We start from the raw sequence: 16,391 nt of genomic DNA on the forward strand, positions 1-16,391 counted from the left end.
ATATATACGTATATATATGTATGTATATATATATATATATATATATATATATATATATACATATATATATATATTAATATATATATATATGTATATGCAGCAGTCCCTTGTGTATTGTGGGTTTTTGGGACCACGCCCACATACGATAAGTAAAAAACCACAAAGTATGGATACAGTAGTCCAAGTTCCAAGTTCAGCTCAAGTTCAGTAAATATGACATGTGCCAGGCTGCAATCACACTCATCACCTGTTACTCCCAATCTCTCTCCTTAATTAAACAATTTAAATTTAAATACTGTAACATTTTAAATAAACAATCAATGCAGCATAGATTGTTTATTAAAAATATTACAGTATTTAAAATTAAATTGTAGAGAAGAGGAGTGCAGCAGGACATCAAAGGATTTCACACAGCTTCACAGAGCTCTGCTGCACGGATCAGAAATGTATTTTTTGATCAATTACACTGAAACAACTGAACATAGAAGTTCTAAAATAATTACAAATAACTTAACACTTTTATATTTTGTGATTATGATGATTTTTACGATGCGACATACTTTGAATTCTAAGTTGGAAGACAAAAGTCGATCAGTGCATTTGGACAGCAAAGGGGAAACCTTCACAAAGATGCAGCAGAAATTTGTGTGTGGCAGAGAAGGAGATCATGACCGGCTGCAGGAGGGAGCTTCCCCCTGCACTTGTAAGCTGCACACATGGTGTAAAGTCCATCCATCCATCCATCCATCCATTATCTTTACCCGTTTCTTCCATTTTGGGTCACGGGGGTCGCTGGTGCCCATGTCCAGCAATCACTGTGCGAGGAGCGGGATACACCCTGGATGGGTCGCAAGTCCATCACAGGGCCACATAGAGACAAACAACCATTCACTCTCTCACTCACACCTAGGGACTATTTAGAGTTACCAATCAGCCTAACATGCATGTTTTTGGTCTGTGGGAGGAAACTGGAGTACCTGGAGAAAACCCACACATGCATGGAGAGAACATGAAAACTCCACCCAGAAAGGCCCCTGGACCGGGATTTGGGCCAAGGACCTACTCGCTGATAGGCAGCAGCTCTACCAGTTGCGCCACCAGGCTGCCCCTGTGTAAAATCATTTAAAATAATTTATTTTAAGTAAACAATACATGGCTCATCCATCAATCAGCCAGTTGTGTCATGACCAACCTTACTTTGAAAATCCGCGATACAGCGAACCACGAAGTAGCGAGGGACTACTGTATTATTTATTTATGTATTTATTTTGATGATGTTCTTGAATGTTCTGCTTTCTGTGATGCACTTCATTTATGTCTGTTTATTTTCCCCCAGTCATTAATGCTTGCTGAGAGAGCATGCGTCTACAACATGCTCATCAACCTCATGGAAAGCAGAGAAGCTGGTAAGAGACAGGCTTTTTGTGATTCACAGCAGTTTGATTAAACAGGGTCTGCAGATATTATCATTAAAAGAGAGCCCCTTTCTAAAGCTGCAAAATAGACTTCAGATAAAGATGAAAGAAATAAAACTAAACTCTTTATTTCTTACATGAATACTCTTTATGACGTCTGTTCCTTGTTTTTTTTTTTTTTAATTAAAAGTCTTCAATAATTTATTGATATTTTTACATGTTAAAGGAAAACACCAAACATTTGAAGAGATGGAAATAAAACATCTTTATAGCCATAAACATAACATTCTGAACATTTAAACACTGTGTTTACTGTGGAGGCCTTTATGAGTTGTTTCTTTGTGAAAAATAATAATGCACTGCAAGTACCCAACTTTAAATGATAAAGCATTTGTAAGCGTCATAAATTATTAAATTGAACATCACAGTTTCAAAATAGGAATTGGTTCAGTTTGTTGAATGTTTATTTGTAAATCTTTGTTTTTTTACAAAAATAAAGTCAGAGGCATCTATTTGTTTTATTGTAATTGTCGGTAGTAAATTGTTACATCTAACTTGAGTTATTAAAATGACTTGCCACATCTTTGTACAATGATTTGTGTCAGAGTACTCTGTGAACAAAACTTCCTTTTTTTTTTTGTCTGAATATATATCTGCTTTGCCACAGAGCTGAAGAGTTTAGGACCGGACTTTGTTTTTGGTTTTGTTCAATCAATGGATGGAGAGAGGGATCCTCGCAACCTCCTGTTAGCCTTCCACATAGCCAGTAACATCATTCTGCAAGGATATAATTTAGGTGATGACACACACACATACACCTACCTGTGTGTCTCTGAAGTGGTTATGTAACTTGCTCTGCCTCTTGTTCTCCTGTCTGCTGTCTCAGGTACATTCACAGAGGAGCTGTTTGAAGTGACGTCCTGCTATTACCCCATAGACTTCACTCCTGTAAGTCCCTGTTGAATGAGCTGGTTGGACTCTGACCACAGCTTGGAAACAGAACAGACATCTCATCTGAGGTTTCTTGTCACTTCAGACAACCTTGAGAGAATTAAAAGCTTAGCAGTCCCAGAAAGAATTGATATTGTCTGCATGAATATGTCCACTGATTATTGAGGTATTTTGCTTAAAGACAGTGTTTACTCCCAACAGTCACTGCTAAAGTTTTAGGCAAATATCTCATGCAACAAGTAGCATTTAAAGTAGGCGTAACCTACTACCTCCACAGATTTCCACTCATTATCTGTAAAACTAGTTACTGGTAGTCATTTTTATGTTTTTTAAGGTCATTTGGCTGTGGCAGTCATCTTAAATTGGGGCGACTCCAAAAATTAATTGTAGATCGTACATCTGATGATTACAGTAGTCCCTCGTTTTTATCGCCGGGGATCCGTACCCTGAAGCCTTGTGATCAGTGAAAAACAGTGAAGTAGGAATACACTTTATATATTAAGGCGTTCTAAACCTGTCACACACACTTGGAATATTCTAAACAAAGTTTCTAAGCGCTCTAAAAGAGCACAGCATGTCATAATCTCAGCACTCTGCCTCCGGTTGCGCTCTCGGCCACGCCTACTTCTCCGCTGCAGAGCGGAGATCCTGACACGCTGCAGGAGGAAGCTTATCCTGCAGCGTGGGCTGCACAAATGTCAGAATCAAAGTCAGAGAGATTTATTTGTCAATTCATCTCATATGGTACATGTGGTGGAACGAGAATATGTACGCAGGATCCCAGTTGCATCTAACAATAAAATGTAAAAGAAAAACAGTAATAAGTTATAAGCTTTTCTTTCTGCGGCTGTGCAGCCTCCATGCCACACGTTGATGCTGGAGCACAGGATGCTCTCCACTGCACACCTGTAGGAGGTGAGGACTGAGCTTCCCAGACCAGCTCGTCTCAGCCGCCTGAGGAAGTAGAGTCTCTGATGAGCATTCTTGATCAGGCTGGTGGTGGTGTTGCCCCAGCTGAGGTTGTCATTCATGTGTACACCCAAGTACTTGTAGTTGGAGACCACTTCCACCGCAGATCCTCTTATGTTCAGGGGGGTGTAGGTGTGTTTGTTCCTTCTGAAGTCCACGATCATCTCCGTTGTCTTCTTCACATTGATGTGAAGGTTATTCTCTTTGCACCAGCTCTTCAGGTGTTCCACCTTTTGCCTGTAGTTGGACTCATCATTGTTTGTGATGCATCCCACCACCGCTGTATCATCTGCAAACTTTACAATGTGACAGTCTGGACGGGCAGCTGCACAATCATACGTGAGCAGAGTAAACAGGAGAGGGCTCAGCACACATCCTTGAGGGGAGCCAGTGCTGAGGGTTATGGTGGGGGAAGAGAAGTTATGGGCCCTCACTGACTGTGGTCTGTTGGTTAAGAAGTCTAGTACCCAGTCCAGGTGGGTGAGAACAGTGTGGACCACAGAGGAGATGGCATTTTCTGTTGATCGGTTCTTGCGGTATGCATACTGATGAGGGTCTTCGTTGTTGTTGATGGTTATTTTGATATGGGGGCCACTGGCTGATAATCATTCAGACCAGTCACTGTGGAGCTCTTTGGGACTGGGATGATGGTGGCGGTCTTCAGGCAGGTGGGAACTGTTGCCAGGTTAAGTGAGGAGTTAAAGATGTCGGCCAGTACCTCGCAGATCTGATCAGCACATTCTTTCAACACTTTCCCGTGGATGTTGTCTGGGTCGGTTGCCTTGTGAGGGTTAATCCTCCTGAAAGCACTCCTTACTTCTGCTGAGGTCACGCTGAGAAGCTCTTCATTCAGTGGTGAGATGAGTCTGGTGCTGGGTGGTCTATTTGGGTCTTTGAAGCATGCGTAGAACTTGTTGAGGGCATCGGGCAGTGATGTGTCTTTGGGGCATTGTTCACTCCTGCCTTTATAATCTGTTATACACTTATTGTCCCTCCACAAGCTCTGTGGGTATTGTGAGATGAATTGACCCTGGATCCTCTGTGCATATGTGGCCTTGGCCTTCTTAATACCAGCAACCAGCTCTTTCCTTGTCCTTCTCAGCTCTTGTGAGTTTCCAGACCTGAAGGCAGTGTTCCTGGCTTCCAGCAGGGTGTGCACCTCTGTTTTCAGCCAAGGTTTTCTGTTCGGGTAGCTCGTACCATATCTGATGGTGGTGATGTCATCAGTACATTTACTAATGTACCCCAGGGCTGAGGATGCGTATTGGTCCAGACCTAGCGCTCCTCCATTTTCAGCAGCTTCTCTGAAATCCTGCCAGTCTGTTCATTCAAAACAATCTCTCAGTATGGGGCCACTGCCCTGGATCCAACATTTAACTTTCTTTTGTACTGGTCTGGAATGTCTCAGCGGGGGCAGGTAAGCAGGGGCCAGGAAGATTGAGATGTGGTCCGATAGTCCTAGGTGGGGGTAGGGTTCAGCTTTGTATGCATCTTTTACGTTCGTGTAAACTCGGTCAAGTGTGTTGTTTCCACGTGTTGGGATGGTCACATGCTGGTAAAATCTTAGGAGGCCGTCTTTTAAATTCACGTTATTAAAGTCCCCAGCCACTATGTAAAGAGCCTCAGGGTGTTTGCTCTGCAGCGAGCTGTGGAGATCATGAAGTTCCTGCAGAACTTCATTAGCATTAGCATCCAGAGCTATGTAAACAACCATTATGAAAGCCACTGTGAACTCACGGGTTAGATAATGTGGTCGACATTTCACTGTTAGCTGCTCATAAGCCTTGGAGCAATGAAGGCTAATCAGAGTACAGTTTGTGCACCAACTTTTACTCATGTAAATGCTTACTCCTCCTCTCCTCAATTTCCCCATTAGCTCGCTGCAGCGATCCGCACGAAAAAAAGTCTGTCATCCAGTTGGAAGGCTGAATCCGGCATTTCGCTTGTAATCCACGTTTCTGTGAAGCAAAGCATCGCACACTTCATCATCTCTTATGAGGCACCCGCTCTCAGACAAAGCAAATCCATCTTGTTGTCCAACGAGCGGACCTTTGACAGGAAGAGAGATGGTATCGGGAGTTTTCCATTGTTAGCGTTAGCACGTAGCCTCACCAGAACCCCCGCCCAGCGTCCTCTCTTCTTAAGCCGGGAGCAGCACTTCCTCTTCTGCCCATTGGAACGGCTCTGCTGCAGCTTCCTGGTAGATGACTTTAAGATCTGCATTCTGCAGAGCATAATTTTGATTTCGTTGCAGATTTCTGCTATATTTCATTCAACCTTTATTTAGACAGGTTAATCTCATTGAGCCTCGAGGACTCATTTACAAGAGAAACATGATTTCAACAAAGAATGATGACAACAGTGGACAACAACAACAACAATAGACAGTTATAAAAAGGCATACAGGTTTTTTTTTATTTTTTTTTACCAAATTAAAATAAGATGGCAAAAAAAGTAGCAAAAACAGCTAGATTATAAGGCGAATGTAGAAAAAAAAACAGGAACATGTCTGCATTGGTCCTTGCCAGGAGTCCAACAGATACTTAAAGCTACTTAGAGAGGTCAAGGTCGAGAGCTTCAGGTCTTTTAATCAGGTCGATAAATAAATGATAAATGATGATAAATTATCAATCTTTTTATCAGGTCTTTATATTTTGTGGCAAATCTGCTCTTATTCTCATCAGTTCGGTTCGGCTATAGTTCACACGCTTAAATCGTGCGGAGTCAGGCACAGAGTCAATTTCAAAACTCCTAAAAACTGGGATCGTACCAGGAGCCTGTGAAGCTGCAACTGCTCTGAGCGCGGCCATCTTGGCAAATGTGCAGCAGATGCTAATTTAAAATAATTTATTTTAAATAAAAATCCCATGCCGATCGTGCAGCTCATCCATCAATCAGCCAGTTGTGTGTCATATCCTATCTTACTTTGAAAAACCGCAATAGAGCAAGTCCGTGAAAAACGAATCGTAAAGTAGCGAGGGACTACTGTATTTCCTGTAACTTTCATTAAAATGTATCCATTGAGATGTTTTGGTACTAAACACAATTTTTGCACAGACATTATCACTTGGCTGTCATCTTTCAGTACCAGTAGCTGATAATACATCTTCCCCATCTGCTTATGCACACAGGGAATGTTGATATTCTCTTATTGTCTCATAGGTAAACAAAACTGTAACAAGAGGCACTTTTCATTTTGTGTATTAAAATGGATTAACAGCCAGCATGGTTTGTTACTACAGACAAAATCTGAGAATTTATAAAGAGATAAAAAAAATAGAAGCTTTTTTTTAATTAAGAGAGAGGATTGTGTTAATATGAGTAACAATATCAGTACTAACACATTTTAATACCATCAATTTGACTCTTTCTAAAGTAAAACGTCATGATGAGGCAAGATAGATTAATAGTTTCTGGCACTTTCATCACAAACCGCCATAAAAGATGGGCAGTCATTTGTGTTTCTTGGTAACCAAAATATCTTGTTATTGGCAAACTAAAGGATTTTATTGACGTAACATTTGAGTCAACTCGATTCTAGATGGCCACCACAGCTAATCAACCTTAGCAAACATGAAAATGGCTATAACTTGTTACTGTTTTAGATATTGAGCTAAAATTTGGAGAGGTAGTAGCTGAGAGTCATTCACAACATATACTATGAGAACTAACAGATGTTTGCCCTCAATCTGCCGATATTTGTCACTTTAAAATTTCAGCATATTGTCACAATTCTTAAACAGACATACCTTACAGCAGCACAGCTTTGCAGCTGTTGTTGACAAATTGCAAAATAAGAAAAAGAATAGCAGTGTGAGATATCAATTGCTCTGATTGATATATACACATCAGGAAAATACGTATTACACTGCTGATTTTTCAAGTTTTCCCACCTACAAAGAATGTAGAGGTCTGTAATTGTGAATGGATTGTAGATACCATACACTTCAACTGTGAGAGAGAGAATCGAAGAAAAAAATCCAGAAAATCACATTGTCCATCCATCCATCCATCCATCCATTTTCTTCTGCTTATCTGCGGTCGGGTCGCAGGAGTAGCAGCCTAAGTAGGGAGGCCCAGACTTCCCTCTCCCCAACCACTTGGTCCAGCTGCTCGGGGGGAATACCGAGGTATTCCCAGGCCAGCTGAGAAACATAGTCCCTCCAGCTTGTCCTGGGTCTTCCTCTGGGCCTCCTCCCGGTGGGACGTGTCCGGAGCACCTCACCAGGGAGGCGTCCAGGAGTCATCCTAAACAGATGCCCGAGCCACCTCAACTGGCTCCTCTCGACGTGGAGAAGCAGCGGCTCTACTCTGAGTCTCTCCCGGCTGATCGAGCTCCTCACCCTATCTCTAAGGGAGAGCCCAGACACCCTGCAGAGAAAACTAATTTCGGCCGCTTGTATCCGAGAGCTCATTTCTTCAGTCACAACCCAAAGCTCATGACCATAGATGAGGGTGGGAACGTAGATCGATCGGTAAATTGAGAGCTTCGCCTTTTGACTCAGCTCTCTCTTCACCACGACAGACCTGTACAGCGCCCGCTTCACTTCAGACGCTGCACCTATACGCCTATCGATCTCACGCTCCATTTTTCCCTCATTCGTGAACAAGACCCCAAGATACTTGAACTCCTCCACTTGGGGCAGGACCTCCTCCCTGACCCGGAGAGGGCACTCTACCCTTTTCCGGCTCAAGACCATGGCCTCGGATTTGGAGGAACTGATCCTCATCCCAGCCGTGTCACACTCTGCTGCGAACCGCTCCAGCGAAAGCTGTAGATCACGATCTGATGAAGCCAATAGGACCACATCATCTGCAAAAAGCAGAGACGCAATCCTAAGGCCACCAAAACGGATCCCCTCAACACCTTGGCTGTGCCTAAAAATTCTGTCCATAAAAGTTATGAACAGAATCGGTGACAAAGGGCAACCTTGGCGGAGTCCAACTCTCACCGGGAACAAGCCCGACTTACTGCCGGCAATGTGGACCAGGCTCTGACACCGGTCATACAGGGACCTAACAGCCCGTATCAAAGGGCCCAGTATCCCATACTCCCAGAGTACCCCCCACAGGGTTCTCCGAGGGACACGGTTGAACGCCTTCTCCAAGTCCACAAAGCACATGTAGACTGGTTGAGCAAACTCCCACGCACCCTCCAGGACCCTGCTGAGAGTGTAGAGCTGGTCCAGTGTTCCACGACCTCCTCCTGAATCCGAGGTTCGACTATCCGACGGACATCCTCTCTAGAACCCTCGAATAGACCTTACCAGGGAGGCTTAAGAGCGTGATTCCCCTTTAGTTGGAACACACTCTACCCCTTTTTGAATAGGGTGACCACCACCCCAGTCTGCCAATCCAGGGGAACTTCCCCCGATGTCCACGCAATATTGCAGAGTTGCGTAAGCCTACTCAACCCTACAACATCCAGAGCCTTAAGGAACTCCGGACGAATCTCATCAACCCCTGGGGCCCTGATACCCAGGAGCTTTTTAACCACCTCGGTGACCTCAGCACCAGAGATTGGAGGGCCCAACCCAGAGTCCCCAGGTTCCACTTCCTCAGTTGAAGACGTGACGGTGGGATTGAGGAGGTCTTCAAAGTATTCTGCCCACCGACCCACGACATCCCGAGTTGAGGTTAGCAGCGCACCACTCCCACTCCCAGTGTTGTTGGCGTACCGCTTTCCCTCCCGAGACGCCGAATGGTGGACCAGAATTGCCTTGAAGCCATACGGAAGTCATTCTCCATGGCCTCTCCAAACTCTTCCTATGCCCGAGTTTTTGCCTCAGCAACCACCCGAGCCGCATGTCGCTTGGACTACCGGTACCTATCGGCTGCTTCCGGGGTCCCACAGGCCAAAAAGGCCCGATAGGACTCCTTCTTCAGCCTGACAGCATCCCTCACCGACGGTGTCCACCACCGGGTTCGAGGGTTGCCGCCACGACAGGCACCGACAACCTTGCGGCCGCAGCAGCTCCGGTAAGCCGCCTCGACACAATAGAGTTATGGAACATGGCCCACTCGGACTCAATGTCCCCTACCTCCCCCGGAACATGTTCGAAGTTCTCCTGGAAGTGGGAGTTAAAACTCCGTCTCACAGGAGACTCTGCCAGACGTTCCCAGCAAACCCTCACAACATGTTTGGATCTGCCAGGTCTGACCGGCGTCCTCCCCCAACATCGGAGCCAAATCGCCACCAGGTAGTGGTCAGTGGACAGCTCTGCCCCTCTCTTCACCCGAGTGTCCAAGACATGTGGCTGCAGATCAGATGAGACGATGACAAAGTCGATCATCAAACTGCGGCCTAGGGTGTCCTGGTGTCAAGAGCACATATGGACACCCTTATGCCTGAACATGGTGTTCGTTATTGACAATCCATGATGAGCACAGAAGTCCAACAACAGAACACTACACGGGTTCAGGGGGGGGGGGGGGGGGGGGGGCGTTCCTCCCAACCACACACCTCCCGGTCTCACTGTCATTGCCCACGTGAGCATTGAAGTTCCCCAACACAACAAGGGAGTCCCCAGGAGGTGCACTTTCCAGTACCCCCTCCAAGGACTCCAAAAAGGGTGGATAATCTGAACTGCCGTTTGGTGCATAAGCAGAAACAATAGTCAGAACCCGTCCCCCCACACATAGGCGGAGGGAGGCCACCCTCTCATTCACCGGGATGAACCCCAACACACAGGCACCAAGATGGGGGGCAATAAGTGTGCTCAGCGCCTCTCAACAGGGGCAACTCCAGAGTGGAAGAGTGTCCAGCCCCTCAAGAAAACTGGTTCCAGAGCCAGAGCCATGCGTAGAGGTGAGTAAGACTATTTCTAGCCAGAACCTCTCAACCTCACACACTAGCTCAGGCTCCTTCCCCACCAGTGAGGTGACATTCCACGTCCCAATAGCAGCTTCTGTAGCCGAGGATCAGACTGCCAGGGTTCCCGCCCTCGGCCACCACCACATGGTACCCGACCCCTTTGGCCCCTCCCACAGGTGGTGAGCCCATGGGAAGGGGGACCCATGTCTCCTCTTCGGGCTGTGCCCGGCCGAGCTCCATGGGTAAAAGCCCGGCCACCAGGCGCTCGCCCGCGTGCCCCACCTCCAGGCCTGGCTCCAGAGTGGGGCCCCAGTGACCCACGTCTGGGCGAGGGAACATTAAGTCCATTTATTTTACTCATCATAGGGGTCTTTAGGCTGCACTTTGTCTGGTCCCTCACCTAGGACCTGTCTGCCTTGGGTGACCCTACTAGGGGCGTAAAGACCCTGACAGCATAGCTCCTAGGATCATTGGGACACTCAAACCCCTTCACCACGGTAAGGTGGCAGCCCAGGGAGGGGAAAAAAACATTGTGTGATTTTTAAATAATTAATTTGCATTTTATTGCATGAAATAAGTATTTGATCACCAACCAGCAAGAATTCAGTCTCTCACAGACCAGTTAGTTTTTCTTTAAGAAGTCCTCCTATTCTGCACTCATTAGCTGTATTAACTGCACCTGTTTGGACTTGTTACCTGTATAAACGGCACCTGTCCACAATCAGTCAATCACACTCCAACCCATCCACCATGGCCAAGACCAAAGAGCTGTCTTAAGAACACCAGGGACTAAATTATAGAACTGCACAAGGCTGGAATTGGCTACAGGACAACAGGCAACAGCTTGGTGAGAAGGCAACAAGTGTTGGAGCAATTTTTAGAAAATGGAAGAACCCCAAGATGACTGTCAATCTTCCTTGGTCTTGGGCTCCATGCAAGATCTCTTCTCTTGGGGTAAGGATGATTCTGAGAAAGGTCAGGAATCAGCCCAGAACTACATGGGAGGACCTGGTCAATGACCTGAAGACAGCTGGGACCACAGTCTCAAAGAAGACCTTTAGTAAAACTACGCTGTCATGGTTTATGATCCTGCAGGGCACACAAAAATTCCCCCTGCTCACACCAGCACATGTCCAGGCCCGTTTGAGGTTCACCAATGACAATCTGGATGATCCAGAGAAGTCATAGGAGAAGGTCATGTGGTCAGATGAGACCAAAATAGAGCTTGCTGGTATCAACTCCACTCGCCATGTTTGGAGGAAGAAGAAGGATGAGTACAACCCCAAGAACACCGTCCCAACCGTGAAGCATGAGGGCGGAAACATCATACTTTGGGGTGTTTTTCTGTAAAGCAGACAGGACAACTGCAATGTATTGAAGGGAGGATATTTGGGGTCATGTATCTCGAGATTTGGGCCGACAACCTCCATCCCTCAATATGAGCATTGAAGATGGATTCATGGCTGAGTCTTCCAGTGACAATGATCTGAAACATGGCCAGGGCAACGAAGGAGTGGCTCCATAAGAAGCATTTCAAGGTCCTGGACGGGCCTAGCCAGCTGAAACTTAATGTTGCCCAGCAACAGCCCTGAGCTCCTTCCTCCACTCTTAAAGGTCATTCTATGTTCCTCCCTCTTTTGGAAATAAGTGTTGACTACAGCCATTCCCATTCTCTTGGCAAAATCCACCACCATCTGTCCTTCCCTGTTTCTTTCCTTGACACCAAACCTACCCATCACTTCCTCATCTCCTCTGTTTCCTTCACCAACATGTCCATCAGGTCTGCTCCGATCACCACTTTCTCCTCTCTGGGAGTACTCTCTATCATTTCATCCAGATCCTTCCAGAAGTTCTCTTTCATATCCAACCAGTGGAGCATAACCACTGACAACAAATATCTTTATTTATTTTTATCTCTTTTTATTTATTTTACATTGATGGCATCTACGACCTGTTTCTTTAGATCCGCTGAGGGACGACCCTTTACAAGAGATCCTTCCTGCCTACAGCCATCAGTATCTATAACATCTCTTAATGAAACAAGGATAACGAGTTACAACATTTAATTTCCCTTTGGGATTAATAAAGTATTTTTGGAATTGATTTAAACTGAATTGGATTTAGCATCAGATCTTCTACTTCTACCTTAAGACACATCAACCTAGTGTATCTGACACTCTCTTCACCTCCTCTACATTCTTTGCCAACTCCTCCTTCTGGACCACCCCTACTCCATTTCTCTTTGTATCCACACAAGAGTTGCATTCGGGGCCAAAAAATTTGACCTGACCCAGCCCTAGCCCGTAGCCATAATTTCTGAACCCCACCCGGCCCAATGAATTAACAGTAATTACAGGTCTGAACCTGACCCCCCCCCCCCCCCCACACACACACACACACACACACACACACACACAACATTATTAATTAAGCTTTGACTGCTTATATGGTTATTGCTGACCCAATTCACAAGTTGGAACGGTTGAGTGAACGCTGGCGCGTCTGGCTGCTGCGTCTGGCTGCCGCTACTCACCGGCTGCTATTTTTGTGATTTTTCTAAAGTTTGTAAAGAGTTTCTGCGCTGTTTGACAACAGACAGATTATGATGTGGATCCACAGGTTGTATGTGTGTGGTCTGTCCTCACCTGGACTGTTTTATCCATCGTCCACCACCTGCTCTCCTTCAGTACACTGCTACAGAGCTTCTGGGACTCCGCTTCCACCTGGCTGTCCCTTCACCTGTGGCGCTTCACCTCCATCCGGACATTACTTTTAATCCCCGCCAAAAGTACATCCACCGAGGGTCCCGGCGAAACTTTAATACCAATGACACTGATTCCGTAGAATCCTTCTGGTCCAGAACTCATCGTCTTTCCCGTAATTCTGACCGGGCTGTCAACCAGTGTGTTAGCCCACCTGGCTAGGTGGGCTAACACTATCATCAAGCATCGCAATTCCAACATAAACTTTGGTCTTTTAAATATCTGTTTTCTCACTGAAAAGGGACATCTCATCCAGGATCTCCCTCTCAATCATAAGTTGGACTTTCTTTGCTTGACTGAAACATGGCAACATACCAATGACTTTGTTTCTCTCAACGAGTCAACCCCATCTGAGTTTGTTTACATCTGTCACCCCCTGCAACTCGGTGGTCTCGCGATAATTCATCGGAAGCACTGGAAAGTCCTCCCTGTCTCTGCCCCCCTCTTCCACTAATTTGAATACACTGCATCTCAGCTCCCTGAATCTACTCCTACTATTTTATGTACTGTTTATCGACCACCAAAGCCAAATAAGGATTTTTTGTGTGACTTTGCTGCTCTTCTCACTCATCTTTCTGTTCTCTCTCCCAATATGATTATTGTTGGTGACTTTAATATTCACATGGACAATGACAATAACCTTCTCACCAGAGATTTGACTCCTGTCTGGATAGTTTTGGACTCCAGCAATACATCAAATTCCCTACTCATTCTAAAGGTCATATTCCGGATTTGGTTTGTTGCTCTGGTGTCACCCCTACTCACTGCAAAGCCTATCTGTTTCCCACTTCTGATCATATGCTTATTTCTTTTGATGTAAATATAATAGCTTTGAAAACCTGTACTCCTCGTGACATTACATTTAGGAAAATGAATGATATTGATCCTGACATTTTCTCATCTGCTATATATGACCTTCCGTCTATTCACTGCTCTTCAACCCCTGATGAACTCACTTCCTACTATAATGTCAACCTCCAAAACCTTCTTAACACATTTGCTCCCTCAAACACAGATCTGTTTCATTTTCTCGCTCAGCACCATGGTTTACGTTCAACCTGCGTCTTCTCAAAGCCAAGGGATGCCAACTGGAACGCCTGTTCAAAAAAACTGCATTCACTATACACAAAGAAATGTATAACAATCATATTTTGTTTTATAAGGACTGCATTGTTTCAGCTAAATCTGCATACTACTCTGGTTTAATCAGTTCTAACGAAGGTAACTCCAAGTCTCTGTTTTCACTGTTTGCCAAAATTACTAAGCCTCTGGACTCATTTCCCTCCCTCATGTACTCTGCTGACTTTTGCATCTCTTTCATGTCCTTTTTCACTGACAATATTTCTAATATCCACCAACAACGTAACCCTGTAAGAGCTGCTAACACTGAAGCTGACCCCCTGTTTTAACCTGCTGCCCTCCTGTCATTTACTCTCAAGTTTCACCCTTCCTTCCATATCTGATGTAACAAATATTATTCATAAATCAAAATCATCCACCTGCCAGCTTGACCCTCTTCCCACAGTGTTAGTTAAAGCTTGTTTCCCCACATTGGTTCCTCTCATAACCACTATTATTCACTCTTCCCTTAATACTGGAATTGTTCCTTCATCTCTTAAAAGAGCTTCTGTCACTCCAATTCTAAAGAAGCCTGGTTCAGATCCTAGTAATTTTGATAACCTTCGCCCAATATCTAATCTTCCTTTTTTTTTCAAAAATCCTTGAGAAAGTTGTTGCCTCTCAGCTCCACTCACACCTCAATAAACATAATTTTTACGAACAATTCCAGTCTGGTTTCTGCCCCCACCACAGTAATGAAACAGCTTTATTAAGAATCACCAATGACCTTTTGATGGCAGCTGATTCTGGTCTCCTCAACATTCTCATCCTCCTTGATCTCAGTGCGGCATTTTACACTATTTCTCATAATATCCTCCTGAACAGACTAGCATGCATTGGCATCAGTCATACTCCACTTGCTTGGTTTAATTCATATTTTTCAGGCCGCACTCAGTTCATTCAATTTAAAACCCATTCCTCAAGTTTGTTTCCTGTTGCTGCAGGTGTGCCCGAGGGTTCTGTATTAGGACCCCTTTTATTTATTATTTATATGCTCCCTCTTGGCCACATATTCCGCAAACATAATGTCAATTTTCACTGTTACGCAGATGACACTCAGCTCTACATTTCCTCAAAACCCAATTCATCTCTTCTACCTACCTCCCTATCAGACTGTCTTCTGGAAATTAGATCATGGATTTCCTCAAATTTTCTTAAACTCAACAGTAAGAAAAAAGAAGTTTTACTTGTTGGCACAGTCTCCACTTTAACCAAATGGCAGAGTTTTTCCATCAATATTGACAACTCCCATGTTCATCCTTCCCCTCAGGTAAACAGTCTGGGTGTCATACTTGATAATACACTTTCATTTCAATCTCATATTAATTCTATCACCTGGTCTGCTTACCTTCATTTACGTAACATTAACTGACCGCGTCCCGTTCTTACTCCTCATGCTGATGCCATCCTTGTCAATAGCCTTATCACCTCCAGGATCGATTATTGCAACTCTCTTTTTTTTGGTCTCCCGAATAAAACTCTCGATGAACTCAAACGATTCTGGTCAGTTTGTGGTACTTGTGCTCCTGGACCTTACTGCTGCTTTTGATACTGTTGACCACAGTATCCTTATATCACGGCTGGAACAGTGGGTTGGGATCACAGGTGCTGCATTAGAATGGTTCCGCTCATACCTAAGTGGCAGGAGTTTCTGTGTCAAGGTTGGTAATAATGTATCCGCCTCATTACCTCTTTCTTGTGGGGTCCCACACGGTTCGATTCTTGGACCCCTTCTGTTCCCACTTTATTTGCTCCCACTGGGGTCATAACTTGTACCCCATTCAGAGAACACATCACCCCGGTTCTGCAGCAGCTTCACTGGTTGCCCATAGAAGCTAGAATAAATTAAAAACATTTTAACTCTCACGTTCAAGTGCATCCATAACCTTGCCCCTCCTTACATGTGTGATCTGCTTCATATCTCCACTGCTTCCGGTTCCCTCAGATCCTCATCTGCCACTCATTTTATTGTTCCTTCTGCCCGTCTTGTCACCATGGGGAACAGAGCCTTCAGTCGCTGTGCTCCTCAGCTCTGGAACTCCCTCCTTCCTGTCATCAGGAACACAGACTCTCTTCCCTCTTTTAAATTACAATTGAAAACACATATATGCCTGTTCAAACAGGCATATATTCTCTTTAACTTTTTTTTAAGTGTTGTTTTATTGTGACTTATTTTAATTATTTGTTGATTCTGTTTTTTTAATTGCTGATTTTAATTGTTTGTGTAAGGTGACCTTGGGTTTTTGAAAGGCGCCCTGAAATAAAATTTATTATTATTATTATTATTATTAACGGTCGGCGGACACGCGTGGTTAAGGGGGCAGAAGATAGGAGCTGAGGGGGTGTTTGTCTTTTCATGGC

General features: G+C 44.8%; 1 protein-coding gene across 1 annotated transcript in view; it reads left to right on the forward strand.

Annotated features, from left to right (window-relative positions):
• The window catches only part of mms19 (MMS19 homolog, cytosolic iron-sulfur assembly component), a 113,290-nt gene that overhangs the window by 50,588 nt on the left and 46,311 nt on the right, over positions 1–16,391 (forward strand). Inside the window, exons 5-7 of the mRNA XM_037691582.1 lie at positions 1,337–1,406; positions 2,083–2,211; positions 2,302–2,363. Of these exons, the coding sequence (XP_037547510.1) occupies positions 1,337–1,406; positions 2,083–2,211; positions 2,302–2,363 (261 nt within the window). The remainder of the gene's footprint in view (positions 1–1,336; positions 1,407–2,082; positions 2,212–2,301; positions 2,364–16,391) is intronic.

The sequence above is a fragment of the Nematolebias whitei genome, chromosome 17 (assembly GCF_014905685.2).
Source record: "Nematolebias whitei isolate Nwh7 chromosome 17, NemWhi1, whole genome shotgun sequence".
NCBI lineage: Eukaryota > Metazoa > Chordata > Actinopteri > Cyprinodontiformes > Rivulidae > Nematolebias > Nematolebias whitei.